Source organism: Coturnix japonica, unplaced genomic scaffold (assembly GCF_054131305.1).
Source record: "Coturnix japonica strain WE unplaced genomic scaffold, WE-NBRP24 Scf046, whole genome shotgun sequence".
Taxonomy (NCBI): domain Eukaryota; kingdom Metazoa; phylum Chordata; class Aves; order Galliformes; family Phasianidae; genus Coturnix; species Coturnix japonica.
In genome coordinates this window covers 978,913-1,004,072 of record NW_028188949.1, presented here as the reverse complement: position 1 = coordinate 1,004,072, position 25,160 = coordinate 978,913, and the positions used below count along the sequence as shown (strand labels likewise).

Sequence of the window (25,160 nt, the reverse complement as noted above, 5' to 3'; positions counted from 1 at the left end):
TGCTGGCTGTAGGATGGCGTCTGTTGCAAGTGCCTCTCTAACTTATCTCCAGCATGTAGATGCATGTATTTTGAGAGAGGCATCCTACCCTAAGTGTATGTTACTCAAAAAGCATGTTTTCTTCCAGGAAAACCTACTGAGGTTCCAAAACAGCTGGAGGATAAGACAGCAGCAGCAGGGCAGGACATCAGCCTGAGCTGTGAGCTGTCAAAACCGGATTTGAACATCAGGTGGTACAAGGATGGCAAAGCAATCAGAAAAAGCCAGAAGTACGACTTGCAGCAGGAGGGAACTGGGGCCATTCTGATCATCCATGACTCTACTGCCAAGGACAGTGGGGAGTACCCCTGTGAGACAGAGGACTCCATAACAAAAGCCAGGGTCACTGTGCAAGGTGAGTTGAAAAGCACACTGGGGAAGGCATGTAGAGAAGTCAAGGTAAATATCTGCAGCCTGTGGGTGATGTTTTTCTCTTCTGTTTCCTTGAGCAGGATCAATTCTTAGTTTTCAGAAAATATGATGGATTAAAATCTTTTCCTTAAAATAATCTGGAAACTGAATGATTCTCCAGTGTGATGTGGATCTGGGCAGCCTGGTCTGGTGGTTGGTGACGCCTTGGAGGGGGTTTGAAACTAGATGATCTTTGAGGTCCTTTTCTACTCAGGCCACTCTATGATTCTGTGATCATTCTATGATTCTATGATCTTGGGTGTTAGTGAGCCAAGAAAAGATGGCAATCTGAATTAGTCTATATTGTATATGTGTAATCAAAACTATATGCAGTTTATCAGATGAGATCCTACCAGCGCATGTATAATGGTATTGAACTTTCCAGATATCTACTGGAATTATCAAACCTATGTAAATGGGTGGACTCTGTGGTCTTCTTAGACTCTTTGCATCTCTATGTGATATTCTGAAATGAGGGCAAAGGAGATTCAGGACACCTCTGTATGCTTGGGACTTGTTGGGGTAACAAATCCCTTTGTCCTACACCCTCATCCTTTTTTTTTTCCTTCCAGAAAAACCTAATTACTTTATCAAGGAACTTTCAGATGTGAAAATTGAAGAAAGTGGAAGTGCACTTTTTACATGTCAGAGCGAGAAAGCCGCATCCTTTGTCATAAGGAGGAAAGGCATTGCTGTGCTCAGGCCTGGCAGGAAATACAAGAGGGCACAGAAAGGACGAGACCTGCAGCTGTGCATAAAAAATCTGGAGAAAAGTGACAGTGATGTGTACACCTGTGACATTGGTGATGCCCAGTCCAGAGCCAATCTGGTTGTACAAGGTATGTGTGAGAGCCATATGACTGCGCATCCTGTTTCTCCACTACCAAGACATTATCCTGGTAGAATTTGTACATTTATGGCAGGTCTTTGGGGCTGCAGCTGTCTGGCCTGAATAGCGGTTCACAAGCCATGCACAGAGCGAGCTGCACGGAAAGGGAAAGAACTACCGACTAGAGCAGTGCCATTGAGAACTTTATGTATCATTTAAAAACCAAAAATGCTGATGTACGGTGAGGCTGGTGACCCAGAAATCAGTGTGAACTTTCTATCTCTGACCTTTCTGAGTTACAAATAGTCCTCCAGAGTTCTAGGCAAAAATTCCCTTATGCTGCATTCTGGGTAGTTGTCACGGTTTAAACAAAAATCTACCTGTGTCCGTGACAGGGGGGCCACAGGCAAGCGAGGTGCAAGAAGGAGCTGAACCTCTGTCCCAACTACTTCAGAAGCAGCCCAAACCCCCTCGTACATGGCTAAGATCTCCTTCTCAGTTGGAGTGTAGCACTCCTCAGACCCTTTATATGCTCGACTCCAAAGTCCCGGGGGTTGGCCTTGGGTTTCTCCTGAGGCTCTTTGCCACAAACTCCAAGTGGGACCTTTCTCTCCAGCAGCAGTGTAGAGGATGTTCTTTACATCCTGTCCTGTCCGTACTGGCCCCAAGGCCACGGCACGGGCTATCTCTTGTTTTCTCTGCTCAAAAGCCTGCTGCTGCTCAGGACCCCATGAGAAATTATTCTTCTTCCGTGTTACCTGATAGAGGGGGCTCACTATGTGGCTGTAGTTTGGGACATGCATTCTCCAAAAGCCCACTACTCCCAGAAAAGATTGGGTCTCTGTCTTGTTGGTGGGAGGACACATAGCAGTGATTTTTTCAGTCACATCTGCTGGGATGTGTCGATGCCCATCTTGCCATTTTACACCTAAAAACTGGATTTCCTGGGCAGACCCCTTCACCTTGCTGCGCTTAATGGCAAAACCAGCTTGCAAAAGAATTTGGATTATCTGTTTTCTTTTCTTGAAAATCTCTGCTGCTGTATGGCCCCACACGACAATATCATCAATATACTGCAAGTGTTCGGGAGCAGTAAAATTATTCATGCTTTATATGATGATATGATGTGGAATACTGATAGCAAAATTACAAAATTATTAAACCATGACACCCTGGTATTTTTCTTTTTTTTTTTCTTAAATATTTTCCTTTTTTTTTTCTTAAATATTTTCCTTTTTACTATTTAAATGTTATGTGCACATCTTATAGAAACACAAGGCTGTTTACAAAGAAGTGCATGCTGTGTTGCTGTATGATGAGCAAGATACATCTATTCTTCATCTAGCAGGAATAGTTGCTGAGCCTTAAGAACAGTTTCAGAAAGCTTTGGGAATTTGGGCATTTTCCTTGTTTCTGCAACACAAAATGAAAATTTACACTGTATACAAAGAAAAGGGGAGTCCAAACTTGTACGTTAAATTTGAAGGAGATCAATCTGGGGTAATATTTAAAAAAACAAAAAAAAAAAAAAAAAGGGAGTGTGGTCATCAAATACTATAAAATATATTAGCTGTTTCTAGAATGCCACTTATCTTCCCCCCATACGAATCACTGTCATGTTGTATGTGAATTTGTGAGGTGGGTTTTGAAGCTGAAATTAAAAACTTCTTGTATGGCTGTCTTCATAGTGGCTATCCAGACTATCTGTAGAAATAACAGCTATTATGTAGTCAGCTATTCACCAGTTTTAACTGATTATAAATTACGTTTCAGGGTGGAGAACATAGCATAGTGCCTGACACCTGTGTTGATCCTGAGGGCATTCTTGATTCTGTGCATTATGATGTCATGGATATTAAAGAGCAAGCTGAGGCAGCACATAGTTCCATTGTATCCCTGGAGGACCCGAAGGAAGATATTGGCTGGTTTGAAAAGCAGCTGGAGAAAACTAACTTTGAACTGATGGAGACCAAAGAAGAGCTAACAGAGAAAAACACCAAACTACTTAAAACTGAAGAAGAGCTGATGCAGAAGAACAAAGGTGAGTTATGCGATGTGAAAGGTAGAAGAAATAGTTCATTAATCTAAAATAGAAATAACCAGTTTGAGTAGGAATTAGAGGAGATGTTCTACCTTTGGAACCATAGCCTGTAGATAAGAGATAGTTTGTTCCTTGTGTATATTCAGGTTCAGCAATTCCACGGTTTTTGGTTATTTCTTTTCTTTTTTTCCCCCTCTCCTTTAAACTGCAACTAGCAGCTTTACGCTTTCGTAAGTATGGGGTTAAATGTCTATATCTTGATTTTTACTTTTATATTGTAATCTCTACTCTTCTTTATGTCTTGTTGATGCAATGTTTTCATTCCAAGAAATATAGAAAACTTTTGAATCACTCCCAATAAGTGAAGACCACATGCAAATTAATTAATCTGTTCAAAAGCTACCTAAACATTAGAATATCTGGAAAAATTGATTACTTAATAAACTATTGGCTACTTATGTAATACAACCTTTTCTGTGTGTTACAGACTTTGAAATGCAGGTGAATAAATTGGATGAGTCTGTTGAGCAACTTAAAGAAGCAACTCAGGTAACTTTATCAAGAAGATGTTGTGTAAAATTGTTTTAAAACCAACTTGTGGTAGCTTAAAATGCTATTCCAGTAGGCTCCATTAATAGATTTCTTACCGAGCTTAGCTTAACTGAATTTGCCTTTAATGCATTGTGTAATTCAGCTACTTAACACTACATTAGAAACTGATGACTGATTTTTTTTAATTTTTTATTTACAAGAATAATGGCTCTTTGACCATGTTTGTAATTTTGTTGACTTCTTGGAAACAGGAAATTCTTTGATAAACTGGTAAACTCTTGATTGTGTGCAAGTCTTTTACTTTGTAACCTGCTAGGCTCTTGCTTTCCCTTGTATACTCTACCGAGTATTGCACTTGTCATTATCTGAAGGTGTACTTGTTCTGTCTGCTATTGAGATTTGTAACTGATGTCTATAGAGTCACCGGGTAAATATTTTAGCTGTATGGTTTTGTGTAAATATTTGCCTACAGAAGATTACTGAGACTTAAGTGCTCCTTTTGTTAAGCTTCAATGTAACTGATCTTATATCAATACAGGAAAAGACTACCTACCATTTACCTACCATTAAAGCAGAACTGGCAGAAGAGAACATTAATAAAGGAACTGAAAGCAGCCAATTTTCAGTGCTTTCAGTTAAAGCACTGAAAAAAGAGAAAACTGAGTTGGAAGTGGGAAGAAAGCGCAGTACTGATGAAGATAAGCCTACTGTGGAAGAGCCACCTCCAAAGAAAGGTACAGTTTCTTCCATCGTTGAACAGGGTGTCTTCCAAAACAATAAATTGCTTCCTATTCCGGATCGGAAGCAAAAGGCTGTGAAGCGCGTACCTTATGGTATAAGGAGAAAAGCCACTGTGTTAAACTGTAAATAGAAGTAACTGTTATGTAAATATCCCTTTTTCAGAAGGTCCTATGCTGTTCATTTTTGAATGCTTAAGAATCAAAGTTTTTTGCACTATTTTTTTCCTTTCTGCTGCTTTTTCCTCATCTGTTGATGCACTTGCAGATTTGGTAATAGTTTTAAAGCAGTTTCTTTAGGATTGTTTCAACTGCTGTTGCTGATCTTCTGAGTAGCATCAGCTGTTCAAGTGCTTTTTTTTGTTTGTTTGTTTTGTTTTTCCTGAAGCAACTATCAAAATTGTTGACGACCTGCTAATTGCTCGCTCATGGGCAATATTTGAGCAAAATGGTTTGGATAAGCTCTGATGCATTTAACTTCACTTCTGGGCACAGCTGAGCATCAGTGTTCCTAGAATTACGGAAGACATATACAATGTACAAGGGAAAAATCTAAAACTTAGCTGTAGTCCCTTCCTTTCTTGTATTCCTCTTGCAAAACATGTGCAAGGGAGAAAGTCAAGGCCTTCTTTGGATGAGATGCTGTTCTTGGATGATTTGTCCCTGCTGCCTTTATTTGGCATAAATATTGAATCCTAATGTGACCACTGAATGGCATCACATATAAGCATCTTACCAGAGACTGAGGGAGGGATGTGGACTCCTCCATACTCCAAATAGTAGTGGGTTTGTTATAATCATATGACCAAAGCTCTCATTTAAAAATTAATGACAGCAATGCTCCACATGGGAATTAAAATGGGTAGCTGATAGTCACAATGTCAGCATGAAGTTTTCTGTTAAGAAGTACTGAGTATTCAATCATGTTAAAATTTTCTTCTATTTGTGAGTATTAATAGCGTCCAATTTCAAAAACCGCTTAATATATATTCTTTAGCTATGTTAAATATACACAGTAGAACAATGAGCACAGGTATGTTGTGCTGGTTCTTTTGTAGAATTAGTTATATAAGTAGCACGAGCAAAAGTGTTTTAGGAGATGCTAGGTTATCTCAGCTTCAAGTTCAGGGTATTTACACCATTCTCTGAGCTTTTAGGTCTTGTTTCCTATGCTCTGTAATAATGCTTTTTCCCTACTTCCTGTGTAAGGAGCTCCTAGACTGAACATTACACATCTTCTCCCTAGTCTTATTTATCTTGCTTTAGTGCTTGCTTGTTGTTTTCAGCATAAAGTGTTTAGATTACTTATAAATCATATTCCCCTCACTATTGTTGCTGGGAGCAGCAATCAAAACCAAAACCTGGTTTGGGGTGGAATATGCCACTGCTGTTTCTTCAGTATGACTTTTAAATCAGTTGAGGGCTGTATATAAAACTCCTTAGATGAGTTAAGAGGCTGTTTCCATGCAGTACATGTGAATCTGTATGTAATGCAGGCTGCACGTGGGCGCTATAAAATTCTGCATTTCTGTAGTTGTAGTAATAAAAGGACTGTACAAGAATCACCATGGAATATATTGTTGTGGTGACACAATCCCTAGTAAGTCTTGACTTATATTTAATTTTTTTAATACTTAAAGTATGCATATTATGGAATGGACGTAACTGGATTCTAAAGCAATGATGAAATATAGCAGAAGTCGCTTTTGATAGAAAGAAAATGCATGTGATTTTAGCTAATTGCTCACCAGTTAAAGAAAAAAACAGCCCCAAGCTAATGGAATATTTATGGAAACTTGAATCTGCAAATTTGTACAACTTTATGAGTGAACTTTATATGCAAAAGAGTAAGTGTGGACAGAAGTAGGAATCCTCATATTTTGTTTAGAGATCAACTGAATAAGAGAGACAGATATCAACACTTAAGTGATCAACTTGTCCAGGGTTTTATCTTTCTTTTGAAAGTAAGAGGACTGTGAGTTGGAATGAAATTTCTTAGAGAACTGTTTATCTACCATTTAGATGTAGATGGAGTGATTCCTGGCTGCCTTATAGGGATTGCTGAAGCACGGAAGATAGAAAGAATATAGCTGTGAATTATCTATCTCGTTCCCATGTTTCTTAAATCTAATTAGATTTTCTACTGGTGTGGAGTGGAAGGTTTGAGTAGTGCCATGGTAAAAGTGTTCTTCCAGACTGAAAACCTTCTGCTGTTAATTCTGTATAGAAATCTGAGGCACCTGATTACGTGTTCAGAGGACTTTAATTCCTTCACTAGTATCAAATACTATGTGATGTGAGGGTATGGCTTGCATATTACGACAGTTTTTCACTTAGAATTTGCTACTTGGTGTTGTGAACTGCTATGTAATAATGATTTTAATCAATCTGAGCTACATTCCTTTTCCCTTTTTTTTTTTTTGTTTGTTTGTTTGTTTGTTTTACAGTAGTTGTAAATGAGAGAAAGAAAAAGAACACTGTAGAGCAAAGGACAATTGAACACATGAAACAAAAGTGCTCCGCGTACCGAAAGGAAGTACTAGCACTGAGGGAAAGAACTGAAATCTTGGAACATCATTTAACTGTGCTTAAAGAACAATGCAGAAGAGAAAAAAATAAAAAAGAAGATTTCAGTAAGCAGGTAACAAGCCTGCGTATTGAGCTTTCTTTTTCTGAAGAAACAGCTGATGTCCTCCATGAACAAATTCTGCAGGGTCAAGCTGACTATCGGGAAATTGCTTCTGAACTGGATGAACAGAAATCTATAAATATGACACTAGAAGACAAAAATGCCCAACTAACTAACAACATAGAAGTTGCCAAAGAATATATAAGTGATAAAGTGTCACAAGTAAAATAAATGCGGACCAAATTAGATGAATTATACAAATGTCACTTAGAGTTTCATGCCATCGGTACTGACTTTGTCAGTGTGAAGGATTACTCAGACTGTGAAAAAGATGAGCCAGGGACATCTCAAATTAGTTCTGCATGCATTCAGTCACAGACTTCTTCCATCTCAGATCTTGTGCAGGACCTCTCCTTTAACTATAGTCTTGAAAGGATTTGGGAAGTATGCAGAAGTATTGTTGATGTTTCCTCACAAAAAAGTCAGCACATCAAAGCACTGCTTCAAGACAATGAAAACCTAAAGGCGGGACTGAATAATGCTGAAAATCATAATCGTCAACTTGTAATGAAGCTATGTGAGATTACAACTCACACTAGTCAGGAAGATGATCTTGTGAATCAGTTACATGAGCAAATAGAAAAGAAAACTCAGGACTTTGAAGAAAAGACTGCAGAAGATCAGAGAATGATTGCACAATTTCAGGAGGAAGTTGCCAACTGTGAGGTAAAAATAAAAGAGCTTGAATATCGCCTGGAGGCTTCCAAGACAATGGAAGACAATGTGTCAAAACTCAATGAATTACTTAAAGAAAAAGAATCTATTATTGTTAATCTGGAGACAGTTACAGCAACTCTGCAGGAGAAGTCTGCAAATGCAGACAAAAAGGTTGAAGAGTTAAGTAGCAAAGAAGCAAATCTGATTCAAGAAGTTATGCAGCTTAAAAACAGCTTGGAGCAGATGAAACACTCTCTTCGGGAAAAGGAAAAGAGTGAAATGGAGAAAGTGCAACGTATAGAATCGTAAGTAACCACTGAGTTAACTTAGAGCCCTTTGAGAATGAACTAGAGTTAAAAATAGTTAATGGGAACATCCCTTCGACTTAATGCATCTGCATGCTTATCAATGGCCAAACTACTACTTTAGGATGCTTTGGTATGCTACTTGAGTTCCAAGGGAAAACAGGAGTGTGCAAGGAAATAAAGAATAATATGGGGATTGCTGGTGGTTTTGTTCTACATCCCTCAGAATAGCATCTGAATAATTTATTGCTTCAGCATCTGATTATGAGAAGCAAGCTGAAATTCAAAAGTAATTGTTTAAATCTTGTCACTGGTCTAGATAGATTTAAGAGTCTATTTACAAATAGAAACCAACAGGCAGGGCATGGATTAAGCTGTAATTGCTGTTTCCATGAGATTTGTAACAGTATTGTTCTTTGTCTCTTTATTTTTAACATAAGGCTAGAAAATATTCTTTCTGAGAGTTCTGCCCTTGTACTGAATTTGAAAAAAGATTTGCAGAGGAAAGAAGAAGAGTATGCAGATCTAAAAGACAAACATTCTGATGCCGAGAAACAAATTCAGCAAGTACAAAGCGAGGTTTGTAGTCAACTGAGATATTTTTTTCTGTAAGATTATGCTTGGCTTTCTGCTGTTAAAACTTCTCAAACTTTAACTATGAAGCTGGAAATTTCACACTAGTGTGGCTAGCAGCAAATCTTAGGTAAAGTTGCCATTGAAGCTCTAGAGGGGAGCAGAAGTTAAAACATGGTTTCGCATAGATAATGAACAGAGGAAAGTAAAGTTGGTTGGTAGTCTGGAATAAGGTTTGTGAAGAGAATAGCTAATCTGCCTCTGGAGGGGACTTGTTATTATCTCTACGTTACTGGTGACTTGCCATTGGTATCCGTGGTAACTCCAAAGCTTAAAACCTAAGTCTTGTGAAAAAACGCTGATAACTGGGAAGAAGAATGCTATTTACTTGAAGAGAAATAGACTAATTTCCAGAGGCTCTTTAATATAAGCATGTTTTTTTTTTTCTTCAATTTCAGCTTCAGTGATGCTAATACTTAAAATTTAATTATTAAACAAGAAGATATCTTAAAACCCATTCTGCAGGATCTTAGTCTGCAAGTTTATTGGGTGTGCTTGGGGTGGAAAATTGAAGCTTAAAAATGAATTCATGTCTTCCTTGGTAACCTTGCACTTGCTGTCGTTTTCCTACTCAGCACTTGTTTGTGAATTCCTCTTTATTTAACAAAGAAGTATTTGGCCAGGTTGGATTACAGAAGTCTTTTAATGAACCGTGAGCTGTGCTTACATTACAGGTGTCCACGATGCGTTCTGTGGAGGAATACCTCAGGAATAAGATGGAAGAAATTGAAAGGATTGATAACCAGTTTAAGGATGAACTTGAAAGTCTTGTTAACCATTTTAAGGATGAGCTGGATTATAAAGACTTCTATATCCAACAACTTAAACAGGTATTTTACTTGCTCTTAATTTTTATGAAATGAGTGATGGAGGTTTTCCAAGCAACAGGAAAAAGGTCAAAAAAAAATTGGAGCAAAATGAAAGTGGCCAACTGAAATTAGCGGTTGACCATGAATGATATTCAAATAGTTAGTCACTACAGAGCACTGGCAGATTGCTTTAAATACAATAATCTGCATAGTAAATACATATATAATACATGCATATAACCTGATCTTGTTGAGTGACATCATGATATGTTAATTGAATTTTCTTACCATAAACTCTTTTTATCAGCTTGAGTCCTTATTTATGCTATATGAAAAACTTATTAGTTCTAGGCTGTCTTAAAGATTCTGCTTGTTTTTACTGTGTATGCTTTTCTTTCAACATGAAATATAGGAGCTGGTAGAAACTGAGAGGATGGAAGATATCTCCAAAGACTATGACCAACTATGTGACGGTCAGCCATTATTTGTGTGTGTGTGTGTGTGAAATATACATGTAATTGTTGTCACATTGCTAATGACTTTGAGTCTTCTGTGTTTCGATTTTAAAACATATCTGCATATATTTGTATGTAAATATTTCAATGGAGATGCTCTATTTCTTTTAAAAGAGCTTTTGGCCATGGGAGAATCTTGATTTGAGAATAATGGGAGCTAGTAGGGAGTTCATCTGTAAATTTTCAAACCTTCAGATCTGTGTGCAAGGGATAGAACAATTGAAGTTATGCGGATGACATTAGAAGAACAAGAGGAAATGCAGCTTGAACAAGATGAAATGCTTGAAGCTCTGTTAGAAGGGAACGAAAAATTAGCTTCAGGTAATATTTCCAGGGAAAGGGAGCAGGAATGCAAAAGGGGTTTAGACGTACTGTGATAACCACTTCCATTTTCATGTAACTGTTACTTAGGCATTAACGTTCCATAGTAGACAACAAATCTCTTGTAGTTAAAGGCTTCTGTTATTTCTTTATGTCTGTAGCAGATAAAACCGAAGCTGCTTTAGTAAAAAGTCATTGGTGTGGTATTTCAAATATATATTTGAAATGATATGCTATCTAACCTCATTTTGTGTATTGAGTAGAACTGATTGCATGGAAACACAAATACAGTGAACTGGAATACCAGAGCAATGGTGACTGGCAGCAAAAGAACAACGAAAGTGATGAGGCAAATTTGAATGAAAACAGTACAGAATTAATAAAGCTGCAAAAAGAGCTGGAGGTAACTTAACTTCAAAGTTGTAACTTGATAAAGTAAACTGTTATATTGATTACAGAAACTTCCTGTAAAAGCTGCAGTGCAACATGCAATAGGGACCAGGTGCAGCTTTTTTGTGGTACGTTAAGAATGGCATCACTGATGCCCCCATAGTGTAGGAAGTGTAGCCTTCCCTACATTATGCTGCCATGAGCAGTGCTTCTTTTGCTGGCCTCTGAACAGTTAGTTGTCTTATCCCATCTGATGTTATTTTTTGTTGTTGTTGTTTGTTTGTTTTTTTAAATAAAAGTAATGGGCTGGCAGTGGGAGTTTTCTAAGTGAGTATACAATAGGTTACATCCACTCTGTTAGTGGAATGGTTCTGAGCTTCTTTCCTCCTTCACCTTGAGTAAGCTTATTCATGATATTTTTTTTAATGCACAGAGCCAATTCCCTTTTTCAAGAAGAGGGGAAAGTTGAACATTCATTGCTTCATTCTATACCACGTCAATGTGCTATAAGCAGAGTATACTTATACAATTGTTGTTTGCAAGAAAGGAATACTAACTCAAAGCAAATTGTAACTTACGGTGTATTTGTCAAAACTGTTTTCTGTTAGTTGCTTGGGCAACTAATATAAGCTATCGAAATCATCATCTAACTTTATCACCAGGAAGCCTTTTTTGTTGGGCTGCGGGTCTACTAATTTTCCTTGGTTAAAAGACTTTTATTTTTTCCAAGCAGTTTCTCAGGTGCTCTGTCCTATATATGAGAATGTCTGCCAGTAGGTTTGATAGGAAAGGAGACTACTCCTACAGTGTAAACTATGTTGCTTTTCTTTGTCTTTCAACCCTGAAGGAGCTGCAAGTTTTTCTACAACTGCTGCAAGGCAGCGTAAAGTGTTAGAAGTTTTTAAGTTAAAAGAGTTTTTCTTATACTGACTTTTGGTGTAAGTTCTGTAAAGCTTGTGTGAACATTTATAAAGAAAAAGAGATGTTTTATGGAGGCTCTCCAGTCTGAATAAGAAATACTGGAAATGATTATTTTTTAATGGAAAAGAACTAATGATTATCCAATACCTGCCTTTGGGAATATTCTGTAGTAAAAACTGCTAATGTTTCTGTTATCTTGCAGAAACAAGTCTATTTAATGATGACCTGGCTTTTAAGACTTTTATTCCTTAATGTCTCACTATTTCATTTTTGGTTTCTTTGAAATAGGAAAGTGAGACTAAGTATCAAACTGATAGAAAAAAGTGGCTGGAGGAGAAAGAAGAGCTCCTAAATCAGATAAAAGAAGCTGAGAATCTTCGCAACAAAGAAATGAAACAATTTGCTGAGGACCGACAACATTATGGAAAGCAACAAGCAGAAATCGTAAGTGATGAGGTCCTGGCAGAGTTGTCTGGTGCCTGTAGTTTGGAGACAACTACATACCAAGTATTAACAGTAAGGGTGCATAAGAGCAGCTTGTCCAAGTCCCCTTGCTTTCTTATGTGGCAAAGCCCATATGAGAACTGCTTGATTTGGAAAAGGAAGGAATGGGGGGGCCACAAAAAGAAAGATCTTTCATAAGTGCATAATGAAATGTCACGTATGTGGGACATCAATAAGAAAATTACAGTTGAAAAATAGATCACTATTTAATGAGGCTAAGAAAGTATTTTGTACAATAGCTTTTGTTTGTTCTCTTTTCTGCAAAGCAGAAGGCCTTTAAGCCTTTATAAGGAAGAAAAGGCAATTGAGTTTCTAAAGAAACCCCACAAACTTCTCTCCAGATACTGAATAAAAATACTTGGTCAAACGGCCACAGTTTTGCTCCTTTATCACTTTCCAAATAGTGACTGATAACAAAGTCACTTGAGTTACTTGAGCTGTTTGCTGGGCTCTTGTCATGTAACTTCTTAAACATGTGAATCTGTACATTTTGCAAAGCTTTTTTTACATCTGGAAGTAGTTAGTCCCGACTTTCTGGACCTGCAAGCAGCATAGAAGGATGTGAGGAGCTTAGTATTATTATCACTTTGTGACTTTATTTTCCTAAAGCTCATTAGTAATCATTAAATGAGCAAATTGAAGTTCTTAAATATTACTAATATTTTTTCACAAGGAGGGTAATGTAGGCTGTCTAATAGAAGCATGGTTTTGCTTCTGTAGGTTTGTAGTGCAACTAGTTCTAGAGCTCCTGTGGATCTTGAAGAGATCATACATTTACTAAGACTGTAAAACGGTGCTAACTACCGAAGTGTTAGAACAGTTCAGTGTGTAGTAGGTGATGTTCACTGTTAATCTGTTCTTCATTTAGGAAAGACTTGTTGCCCAGCTGGAGGAAAAGGACCGTAATCTTCAAAAGTGGCGTGAGGAGAGAGATCAGTTAGTAGAAGCTTTGGAAGAACAGCTCAAAAGTTTGGCTGTAAATGAAAGCTTGGAGCAGATGAAACGCTCTCTTCGGGAAAAGGAAAAGAGTGAAATGGAGAAAGTGCAACGTATAGAATCGTAAGTAACCACTGAGTTAACTTAGAGCCCTTTGAGAATGAACTAGAGTTAAAAATAGTTAATGGGAACATCCCTTCGACTTAATGCATCTGCATGCTTATCAATGGCCAAACTACTACTTTAGGGTGCTTTGGTATGCTACTTGAGTTCCAAGGGAAAACAGGAGTGTGCAAGGAAATAAAGAATAATATGGGGATTGCTGGTGGTTTTGTTCTACATCCCTCAGAATAGCATCTGAATAATTTATTGCTTCAGCATCTGATTATGAGAAGCAAGCTGAAATTCAAAAGTAATTGTTTAAATCTTGTCACTGGTCTGGATAGATTTAGGAGTCTATTTACAAATAGAAACCAACAGGCAGGGCATGGATTAAGCTGTAATTGCTGTTTCCATGAGATGTGTAACAGTAATGTTCTTTGTCTCTTTATTTTTAACATAAGGCTAGAAAATATTCTTTCTGAGAGTTCTGCCCTTGTACTGAATTTGAAAAAAGATTTGCAGAGGAAAGAAGAAGAGTATGCAGATCTAAAAGACAAACATTCTGATGCCGAGAAACAAATTCAGCAAGTACAAAGCGAGGTTTGTAGTCAACTGAGATATTTTTTTTCTGTAAGATTATGCTTGGCTTTCTGCTGTTAAAACTTCTCAAACTTTAACTATGAAGCTGGAAATTTCACACTAGTGTGGCTAGCAGCAAATCTTAGGTAAAGTTGCCATTGAAGCTCTAGAGGGGACCAGAAGTTAAAACATGGTTTCACATAGATAATGAACAGAGGAAAGTAAAGTTGGTTGGTAGTCTGGAATAAGGTTTGCGAAGAGAATAGCTAATCTGCCTCTGGAGGGGACTTGTTATTATCTCTACGTTACTGGTGACTTGCCATTGGTATCCGTGGTAACTCCAAAGCCTAAAACCTAAGTCTTGTGAAAAAACGCTGATAACTGGGAAGAAGAATGCTATTTACTTGAAGAGAAATAGACTAATTTCCAGAGGCTCTTTAATATAAGCATGTATATTTTTTTTCTTCAATTTCAGCTTCAGTGATGCTAATACTTAAAATTTAATTATTAAACAAGAAGATATCCTGCAAAATGGGTTTTAAGATCTTAGTCTGAAAGTTTATTGGGTGTGCTTGGGGTGGTAAATTGAAGCTTAAAAATGAATTCATGTCTTCCTTGGTAACCTTGCACTTGCTGTCGTTTTCCTACTCAGCACTTGTTTGTGAATTCCTCTTTATTTAACAAAGAAGTATTTGGCCAGGTTGGATTACAGAAGTCTTTTAATGAACCGTGAGCTGTGCTTACATTACAGGTGTCCACGATGCGTTCTGTGGAGGAATCCCTCAGGAACAGGATGGATGAACTTGAAAGGATTAATAACCAGTTTAAGGATGAGCTGGATTGTAAAGACTATACTATCCAATAACTTAAACGGGTATTTTACTTGCTCTTAATTTTTATTAAATGAATGATGCAGGTTTTCCAAGCAACAGGAAAAAGGTGGAAAAAAAAAAAATGGAGCAAAATGAAAGTGGCAACTGAAATTAGTGGTAGACCATGAAAGATATTCAAATAATTAGTCACTACAGAGCACTGGCAGATTGCTTTAAATACAATAATCTGCATAGTAAATACATATGTAATACATGCATATAACCTGATCTTGTTGAGTGACATCACGATATGTTAATTGAAATGTCTTACCATAAAATCTTTTTATCAGCTTGAGTCCTTATTTATCTATATGAAAAACTTATTATTTCTAGGCTGTCTTAAAGATTCTGCTTGTTTCTACTGTGTATGCTTTTCTTTCAACATGAAATATAGGAGCTCTTCAAAAGTGGCGTGAGGAGAGAGATCAGTTAGTAGAAGCTTTGGAAGAGCAGCTCAAAACTTTGGCTTCTAATGTCATACAAAAAGAGACAGAAATAGCAGAACTGAGACAATCTGCCTTAAAGGATTCAAGCAAGGTCAGCTCTCCTTTCCTCCTACCTGATTAGCTACCCATAAATTCTGTAAAACTCCTGTACCTGCTCTTTGTATTCTGGGTGTGGTTCTGTTCTTGAACACTGTCGTATTGACATCATGTGCAACTAACCAAAAAAAGCACCAGCTTTTATTTTTGTTCTTCAGAAACAGAATTTCTGTTAATTACTAAAATTTCAATTTTTTCAGTAGTTCAGATAAGCAGATGTCAGTTTGATGCTTATGATCCTACAATCATACTGGACATCTGTAGCTTTTTCCGATAATTCACAGCATTTCCGGATCCCAAGCTAGGCTCAATACTCAGACAGTAGTTCTGTCTCAGGTTTCTTACTTTCTTTGCTTTCTCTGAGGTAGTATCTACAATGGCATGAAAAGACAGAAGGGGACGTGGAGAGAGATTAAGGGAAGCATCAAAAAGCAGAGGGGGGATGATCTCTGGAAGTTGCATTTCTTATTTCAACATCCAGCTTTTAATCAGGATAGCCAATCTAAGCCGTAGCATAGAATTTCAGAAGCTAAACAGAAGACTAAATGAGTTGTGCTCTTTTGAGAATGTTTGGATTCACTTTCTCTGAGAAGAAAGATGTTCTCATAGCAAAACTTCCCCTACAACTGCCGACTTTCTCACAGTACCGAGGATTTGGGAACAAATAAAAGCTTGGGTTATTATATCTTAAGAGAGATGAAGGCTGAAGCACATAAGTAAAATAGAAGAATCAAAATATATTGTATTACAACTTCCCAGGCAATTCTGTGACTACTGCACTTGTAACAGTGACCGTACAAATCCGTGAAATGTTACTGTTCTTGAATAGTTAAGTGTTCTAGCCTGCAATTCTAAAACTGATGCTACTAAGTAATTGCAATACTGCTTGTGTGTGTTAATTCCTTTTGCCAATCCCACAACTCAGCAGTTTTTACTGTTTATTAGGATAATGCAACTGTGATAGAAGAGTTAAGAAAAGAACTGGCTGACAAAGATGACTTTATAAAAAATTAAAACAACGCATTAACCACAGTAGCCCTCAGTGTTTGCCAGAAATACCTTTACTTGAAGAAAGACAAAGTAGAAGGAATGACTCTGTAAATGAAAAGGTATGATTATATTTATAGAAAGTCAGTACTTAACATCTTGTTAACCCCTTTTTGTTCTTCTGTTTTCCTAGGAGATACTGGAGCTAGAATCATTTTTCTTAGCATATAGTCCTTTAACTACATATTCAGTGATGAGTACTTGTTGGTTCTTTTTGTCTTCCACTCAAACATGAGCTCTCATCTTCTCAAAAATATTTTATTTACTAGAACACCATCTCTCTGTGTACATTATGGAACTTTTCCATGCAGTTTTCCATGTATTCGTATGTGGATGCTGAAGATTAGGCAGAGGTTTAGCCTTTGGTGTTCTAACATAGCAGCTGTGAGCGTGCAGAGTATGGGGGGAATGGATGACAAAACGACCAGCGTTACAGAATTTGTCTCTAAATAATGTCTCGCTTTCTCTCTTTTGGAGGCAGAATACTGCCTGAGACTGTTAGTGAGACCCAGTAGGGTGTATCTGAAGATCACACAATGAATAGATGTTACTACCTTCCCACGCTTGTGCTGTGTTTCAGCTTACGTGTTCATGTGGCGTCTGAGCTTGAGGTTTTACACTGTCACTTTAGAAAACTCGAGATATTTTGGAGGTCTAATGCATAGCCTAATCTTTACTCCTTTTAAATATTTACAGCCTAGGAAACAACAAAGCAAAACTAAAACTGGAGAAAGTATTCCATTAAGATGCAAAGCTGAAGACGATTATTTGTCACGTCGATGTACTAGGAGCCTCACTTCATTAAATGAATCTGAGGTTAGTATGAAACTTCAGATCTGGAAATGTTGTGATTGTATTGCTTTTGATAAGGAATGAGTAGGAAAAGATCTCATGTTCTCTAAACAATTCCCAAGTTTTAATTTATTTATCCCTTTCAAGGTGATCAGATCACCTGTTTTTATAGCCTTTGATAGGAATAAAAGCTGTTGAAACAATTGTGTGATGAATTTTTGTCAGGTGCTGTTGAAAACTCTCCTCATGTTAATGCTTATGAAGTGGCTCATGATTAGATAAGTTACTTGGAAAAAATTCATGGAGCCACTGAAACGGGCACAGCAAATTGAACTTATTTTCTTCCTCTGCAGGATTTCTGGACATTGTTTTGTTAGCAGATGATGTTAATCATTCCTATATAAGTTTTTAATTGCTAACTTTCATAAAATAGCAGTTACATATATTTTAAAAACAAAGTATTTATTAACCAACTTAATTCTTGGAAATACAGTGGGTGGTGATACTCCATTCAGATTCTTAGCAGAGCCTGATAAAGTGGCTCTGACTACTTTTTGTCTTTCTACAATCTTTGGTAACTTTTTGAGAGGAAGAAGACTCCCCTCAGGGGGTTGGAACAGTGTAAGTAGTAAAAGCTGCTAGTCTGTGTTTGGGACACTGGAGTTTGCTAGTTACTAGCAGCAGTAGAAGCAGCCATCTACCATTTTCTGATGTCCCCAGCAGCCTGTTTTCCATGTGTTCAACCAGCATCTGAACTCATTTTTGATATGCTAGCTGAATTCCTGCCATAGAGAAGGAGGAGTCCAGGTGATCTCAGTTCTGACTTTGTTGTTCCTGTTGAGAAAAACAGGATTGGGTGGATTGTGGACAGTAAGTGCTGCTGGGGAAATGCATACTGACATTTCCCTGTCACTTAGCTGTGCATTTGCTGCCATTTGACCATGAGCAGGTACATGATAGCCTTCAGCTTAAGTACGGTGTCATTGCTTGAATGTCTGTATTCTCTCCAGGGAAAAGATAGCAATGGAGTTCTTTAATGACTTGTACTGGGCTTGCACCTTGCCAGCTGGACCTTACTTATGTAAATAACATCTCTAGTGTAGAAGAGGAAGGGCAAATTCCCTAAGATTAAGCTGGAAGTTAATCGAACACTTGAATCAAATGCTCCTGTTCCTGCCCAGTTCTGACGCAGCAGAGTTGAGATGAAGAAAATCGTGTCAGTTCTACCACCATTCTCTATTAAAAAAAAGTGTAGTTGTCTGTGCCCTTGAGAAAAAATGACTTGTAAAGTATCAGGCTCAGTTTAACATGGAGAACTTTTTTTGTGATCATAGATTGGAAATAATTTTAAATGTAACAAGTTCTAGGAAAGAAGGGTAAAACTCTGCTGTAACTGAAATAGACTCCTTCTGTTACAAGTGTTCTTACAGCAGGAAAATCGAATGCTTACATATCCTTTTCCAGATGCTTTATAGCTTTTTAATCTCATGGCTACCTTAACACTTGCACTTAAAATTCTTCTGTGCTATCAGGAGCATTTGGAAACTGTCCTCGACTCTTCTGGAGTGTCCACAGAAAATGGCAAAACTAGTCGGTTCCCAAAACCGGAGCTGGAAATCCCACTGACACCTCTGCAACCTGATAAGATGGAGATAAAGCAGCATGGCAGCATGATACATTTAGGAGTGAAAATGCCTAAGGCAAAAAAGAAAAGAAGTGATGACATGGATGAGGTATGACCTAGACCCAACAGAAAACAAAATATCTGATGCCTTTTTACCATTCTCATTTAAGCATTAAAAAAATGCTATTTCTACCTCAGTAAAGTAGTTGAAGAATTTAATCAATGAACTGCTTTAATGAACAAAACTAATAGCCAAGCTCAGTTATAATGGTTTAAGAGAAGGGAATTTCTCTTAACTCCATTGTGTATTTTCTTTGAAACCTGTAGACATAAATCAGCTTTTTAGACATCATGAGATGTCTAATACTGATATCTTAATGTCCTGTTTTTATAATTGAATGCTTATTTATTATTTGATTTACAGTGGAATAGCTACCACTAGCAAATACTTCCCTACTATTAGCAAAAGTGTTTAAAGTGTTCACTTTTGTGACATCAGTTGTTCTTTCCAAAAGAATCATGGCTGAAACTTGTCTTATTTTCCCAGGATTTTGTGAAAAGTGAGAACACGAAAAATACAAAATCTGTCATGGCTATTAATTCACCCTCTGCAAGTGACGAGAAAATGGTTGGTTTTTGTTCTAGTTTTGAAGCTAGCTTGGGACTTCCTGTAATTGTGTGGTCACACGAAAGAAGCAGTGTATTATCCTTATGTGTATACCTGAATGGGAATCTTACATGCTTATGAGCTCTTCCTATTAAATTCCATAAGCTAACCAAAGGGCAAGTCAGTCTGTCCCCAGAGCGTGTAATGGCTGTACTGTGTAATGATTTGGAGGGAAGGATATTGCACACTGAATAGTTGGGAAGAGAAGCTTTAGTGTATTATCGTGTGCTTTTGTAAGTGAAGCCCTTGTATTAAACTAAGGTTCATATCATTAATATGCATGGGAGTTATTAAAAACAGATGTTCACATGTGATAGCAGTATCCTTGGCATGGTCAGAGTATGAGTAGTAGATTTTTCCCATCTGTTGTCTTCTGTTTTGTATGTTTGTTTATTTTATGTAATTAGAACAGCTTATGTAAGAAACAACTCCACCGCTTGGGAGCTACTTTTAAAGAAACTACTGCCTTATTAAGAAACTGTAAGAAACGTATGCCTTGATATAGCTGAGATTTTGACAACTCCCTAAAGGGTATAAAATTGTCTACATTACTTGCCGTTGTGGTATCATCAGCATAATGAACAGAGGTGTCAGTAGTAAAGCTCAAAATGTCAACTTAAAATAACGTTGAACTAAAATGAAGTTTAAACAATGCTGTTGTTTCACATGTTCACATCTCTGTTGAACAGAAATCCGGAAAAGACTACTTCCTGAGAAAGCGAGTACATGCTTCAAGACTGACTAAAAAGAAGGATGAAACACTGCAAAAAGTTGGAGATTTTATTCAAAGCTCTCCTTCTATTATACACTCTAAAGGTTGGTGTAGAATAAGTTTTATTCCATGTTTTCTAGACATTGTAGAATGGCTTGTTTCTGCTGTAGGCTATTAATGTATGTGTTCTGAGACTTGTCTGCCATGTTAAGTTGTCCTTTGATTTATGAAGTAAATGCATTTATTCGTCTCTTCAGAGATTCATTATTACATTTGTGAAAACCTACAAGTATACAGAGAAAGTTGGTTCTGTCTTGTGCTTCTGTCAGCACGAAAGTTAGGCCTGTTGTTTAACTCCTGCTGAAGTTTCTGACTTCCAGCGACTTCTGAGCCATGATTGTCTTTCATACTCCATTTTAATGCATGCTTTAAACTGCCGTACCTGAAGCTATAAACTGTTTCAGCTATAGAAGCAATAAAGAACCTCGATGAACAAATACAATTTCTGAGTATTTTCACTTAAATTTTACGTGTCATTTATAAACCAAGTTTGTTACGAAGCTTTTTTTGCATTCAGTGATTTAAAGACTCACAAAACCAGTAAGTTGATTGGTTTATGTATCAAAACAAATTTCTTCTAGCCAAGAAGCTGATGTCAGCAGTAAGTTCTCCTAAATCAAACGAACCTGAAAGTCTCGAAGAAGGAGAGACCAAGCCAAAACGATGCAAAAGGAAGCTGTATTCCACTGTTGTTTCTGGCCCTCTAGATATACCTGCTTCTTCGGTAAGCGATTATACTGTAGTCTTGGCTTAAAATAAACTACTAAGGAGTCCAAACAGACTGGAGGTTTCTTCTATTTGCAGGAGGAGGTTGAAAGTACTGAGGTATTTCTTTATTCTACCAAGTCATTCTTGTTGGTCTTCCTGCTGTTCTGTTTTATTTTGTCCTCAAAGATCTCTGTGTTTGGCTGGCATACAGTTTACTAAGTAGGTGATGTAGCAATCACAGAGATGTCTTCTAATTTGGAATCATAGATAATTTCAGTGTGTCGGTGTGGGATTATTCTATTACACGCTTTTCTAGAGCACAACTTAGACAGCTTTTTAGGTATGCTTAAACTATGATCTCCTGTCTAAGCCAACTTGCAAAGGATCTGATGTGCCAGTTTCATGACTCTGTCGGCAGCTATTGTGCTAAGAACATTCTTGCTCTGTTGGAACTGCATCTTTTAATTATATTAGAGTCCTTTTTCTGTTCAGCATAGTGATCATTTGCCCATACTGTAATATCCCTCTGAGTTTTTTGATGATTTGACGAATGATAGGGGCACAAACCAAAATGTTATTTTTTTTGTTAGAGGATGAAGAAGATGAGACAATTTCTTTTCTCACTGTAGTTCTGAGAACATGGAACTGAACCGAGAACTGAAATTCTGGGCAAGTCATAGCTACAGGGATTGAGGCTAAAAATGTTTTCTGAACGCTTCATGTTTCACAAAACAAGTATTATAATACTCTTTTGAAAACAAGTATTTCAAAATGAAAGCTGCCTTCAGGCTTTCCTCAGATGTGTGTGCTTTTTTAAGATAAACAGGATTTTGTACATTCTCCATATTTGTTCCTTGTGATTAAGCTGCATTAAAATGATCTCGGTATCCCATAGTTTTCTGAATAAAATATAATAAGCCAATTCCATTCTGAAATCCATTTAGGGGAAGAAATATGTTTGCGTGGTTCAAGAAGAGCTTGTCAGTCTTGTGTAAAAAGATGAGTAACTTTTGATATGTTTTCTTCAGGAATCTGAGGAACAAAAGAAGGAAAGTGATCATCTGATCATCAAGCGACGGCTGAGATCCAGAACAGCTAAAAAACCTTGAAGAAGCATGTTTGTTCCCCTTTCTCAGGACATACTTTTATCGTATTATTAAAACTGGTTGTTAATAAACAGTAACAGTTACTCCGTTGTGTTCTTAAATTTGTATATAGGTGTATGTTGCAGAACGGTGGGAGAAAAGCAGACGACCACACCTGTCATTGACATATGATCAGCGAATCTCATTTATTCCTTGGCTGCGTGTACCTTTATAATACGGATAATTAGCTCATACATATTGCAAAAGTGGAGCTCATCATTGGTTCCCAATTACATACTATCCCCGAGTATCTTAACAGCTTGTTGTTATCAACTGAAAGCTACTCCCTTGCTGAGTTCCCAGAACCATGGCTAGTTTCTCACCATCCCAGGGCATCCTGTTGTTCTTGCTGTCCTTGCAGGTGTTATGGCTGCTTGCTTAGCTGCACCGTGTTTACGACCCTTCTCAGCTAACTAGCTGTAAAAAACACTCTCAGGAGAAAGGAAAAAGCAACACTAAAAGAGAAAAGCAGTAGTGAAAGGGAAAAGCAGCAGTTAAGGGGAAAAGCAAGACTAAAAGATAAAAGCAGCAGTGAAAGGGAAAAGCAAGACTATAAGGAGAAAGCAAGACTAAAAGGGGAAAAGCAAGACTAAAAGGGGAAAAGCAAGACTAAAAGGGAAAAGCAGCACTAAAAGGGAAAAGCGGCAGTGAAAGGAAAAAGCAGCAGTGAAAGGGAAAAGCAAGACTGAAAGGGAAAAGCAGCAGTGAAAGGGAAAAGCGGCAGTGAAAAGGAAAAGCAAGACTAAAAGATAACAGGGAAGTGAAGGTGACTCTTGTGCAGATGTCATGGTTTTGTAATTTTCATTAAAAACCAGTCAAGACTAATGTGGCCTCATAGCGCTCAATGGAGTCCCAGGGGAGATAGTGGGAATGAATAGGCGTTCACATCTGCATGCCCCGAGGCTGGTGCTCGCCTCTCTGACTGTGGCTTTAGGCTCCAGAGCTGATGTTGGCTTCCCTTACTGTGGCTTTATGGCCCAGGGCCAGTGCCGGCCTCATGGGCTGGGGCTTCTGCCAGCTGGATACAGCTGCTGGCTGAACTGGCCAGGATGGAGCCTTCCCTGCGCAGCCTCCCATGTGCATATCCACCCCAAGAATGGAAGTCTTCCTTCTATGCGTACCCCATTCCACCACAATGAGGAAACCAAACCATTTAGGTACCTGAAATGCTTCTGCTCCTGCAGTCTGGCAGAAAGCAGTGCCCTCTGTCTCATGCCATCTCTGCACAAACTGGAAGGGAATGGGGAGACATGTCAGATCCAATGGGACAGGACTTCACTGGCTGCAGTTTAAAGCAAATCACCCCAGCTCTCGTAGCCCTCTATTGCTGGGTACCCCTTACCCCTGGCCACTGGATTTCCACGCATGCATCCTTCCTTGGAGCTAAGTGTGCCTTTCCCAGCAGCAAGCAGTGAGCTGGAGTCAGCACCAAAACCAAAACCTCCTTGTGCCTTTCCCTGTCCTTCTTTCACACATCGTCTTTTAGTTTCAGAAAATAGGGCCAGACCCCAACAAAACAAGAGCTCTAAGACAAAGCAGCTGCTTTATTTTCCTCCTCCCCTTTCCTCATCTACACCCCACAGAAAGACCATTTGCCAAGTAAGGGATGCAGTGATCAGGTGTATGAGGGGCAAAGCGAATCAAGCTTAATTTCAAAGGCTTGTCTCTTCCACGTGACTTCCCTGAGGTCTGATACAATCGTACAGCCATAGACTCATAGAATAGCCTGGGTTTAAAAGGACCACAGTGTGCAGGGTCTCCAACCAGCAAACCAGGCTGCCCAGAGCCACATCCAGCCTGGCCTGGAATGCCTCCAGGGATGGAGCATCCACAACCTCCCTGGGCAACCTGTTCCAGTGCGTCACCACCCTCTGTGTGAAAAACATCAACCTAATATCCAACCTAAACGTCCCCGTATCACTTTAAAAACATTCCCCCTTGTTTTATCACTATCCACCCTCGTAAACAGCCATTCCCCTGCCTGTTTATACACTCCTTTCAAATACTAGAAGGCCACAGTGAGGTCTCCCTGGAGCCTTCTCTTCTCCAAGCACAACAAGCCCAGTTCCCTCAATCTGTTCTCATAGGAAAGGTGCTCCAGCCCTCTGATCATCTTACTGGCCCCCCTTAGCATTATCTGCATTTCTCTTTTGCCTTCCTGCAAGCACACCTGCTTCAGGGCACATTTCATCCCACTGTTAGGCCTTGTAAGAAGCACTATGGCAAGTCCATATGCAGAAAACACTGGCATTTCATTCACTAAAGGAGAAACTATTCTGCCCTTGCTCCTGACTCTTGTCCCTGCCTCCTCCTGCACTGGGCAGTGTTTGTGGGCAATGAAAGAAATACCCACATTCTGGAAAATACAGACAAAAAAGAAACAGGCAGAAAAGCGGCACTAATACTTTGTCACTGGTGGGAATCTCCACAGAAAGTGCTGCGCTAAAGGTGTGAGGTTAAGGGATCATCACTGTCACGATAAAAGTCACAGCATGGAAGATTTAGCGATGGCGTGCTGACTAGAAGGAAAAAACAACACTTACCTTGGAGCTTGTTCATTTTCTCTCCTATCATCGGATATCTTCTCATCATCTACGTAGCTCTGAGGTTGGCCAAAGCCTGTTGCCATGAGCTTTGCTAAACGCAACAGTGCTGTGGCTCAGAGGTATTACACCGGCACATAGCATAGGAGAACTCCATAACCCAAGTGTCGAGGGAAGAAGGAAGGGGAACTGTTACAATTAATTACGTTCACTAAATTGGTAATTGTAGGCTTCTTGTCACACACTACTGCCTACAGCAAAACAGCACAGATGTTGACAACTGTGATTTCTGCATACAAGCAACCACTCGAGGCTGAGCACTCTCTCCTGTCCCTTTGCCATGTCTAGAAAGACCCAGAAGAGCTCAGTGTTCTCTTGCTGTTAGTTTACATCCTCCAAGCACTTCCAAAGGCACGCTGCTCTGTAGAAAAAGCTGAGCTGCCCAGAAAGTTTGTGCAGGAAGAAGGCAGCAGTGTCA

At 38.5% G+C, this 25,160-nt stretch overlaps 3 protein-coding genes across 5 annotated transcripts; all 3 read left to right on the top strand.

Moving 5' to 3' along the window:
* The first annotated feature begins 21 nt into the window (after window positions 1-21).
* Window positions 22-7,469, top strand: LOC146752334 (kinesin-like protein KIF20B). The gene is made up of 6 exons (XM_085532036.1): window positions 22-394; window positions 1,023-1,289; window positions 3,053-3,320; window positions 3,808-3,869; window positions 4,411-4,606; window positions 7,057-7,469. Exons 2-6 carry the CDS (start codon window positions 1,233-1,235, stop codon window positions 7,467-7,469), a joined length of 996 nt encoding a protein of 331 aa, XP_085388162.1. The 5' UTR covers window positions 22-394; window positions 1,023-1,232.
* LOC146752333 (uncharacterized) lies at window positions 7,470-19,468 on the top strand. Of its 3 annotated transcripts, XM_085532033.1 has the most exons (14): window positions 7,470-8,260; window positions 8,701-8,839; window positions 9,568-9,723; window positions 10,115-10,175; window positions 10,413-10,538; window positions 10,802-10,941; window positions 12,138-12,293; window positions 13,222-13,412; window positions 13,853-13,991; window positions 14,722-14,844; window positions 15,237-15,379; window positions 16,330-16,493; window positions 17,128-17,247; window positions 19,395-19,468. In XM_085532033.1, exons 1-10 carry the CDS (start codon window positions 7,470-7,472, stop codon window positions 14,833-14,835), a joined length of 2,013 nt encoding a protein of 670 aa, XP_085388159.1. In that variant the 3' UTR covers window positions 14,836-14,844; window positions 15,237-15,379; window positions 16,330-16,493; window positions 17,128-17,247; window positions 19,395-19,468. The 3 variants fall into 3 exon arrangements, with proteins under 3 accessions (XP_085388159.1, XP_085388161.1, XP_085388160.1); XM_085532035.1 differs by lacking the exons at window positions 10,413-10,538; window positions 19,395-19,468; XM_085532034.1 differs by lacking the exons at window positions 16,330-16,493; window positions 19,395-19,468.
* Window positions 19,399-22,180, top strand: LOC146752332 (kinesin-like protein KIF20B). Its single transcript, XM_085532037.1, has 4 exons — window positions 19,399-19,475; window positions 20,204-20,330; window positions 20,868-21,010; window positions 22,023-22,180. Exons 1-4 carry the CDS (start codon window positions 19,437-19,439, stop codon window positions 22,101-22,103), a joined length of 390 nt encoding a protein of 129 aa, XP_085388163.1. The 5' UTR covers window positions 19,399-19,436; the 3' UTR covers window positions 22,104-22,180.
* The last annotated feature ends 2,980 nt before the right edge of the window (window positions 22,181-25,160 follow it).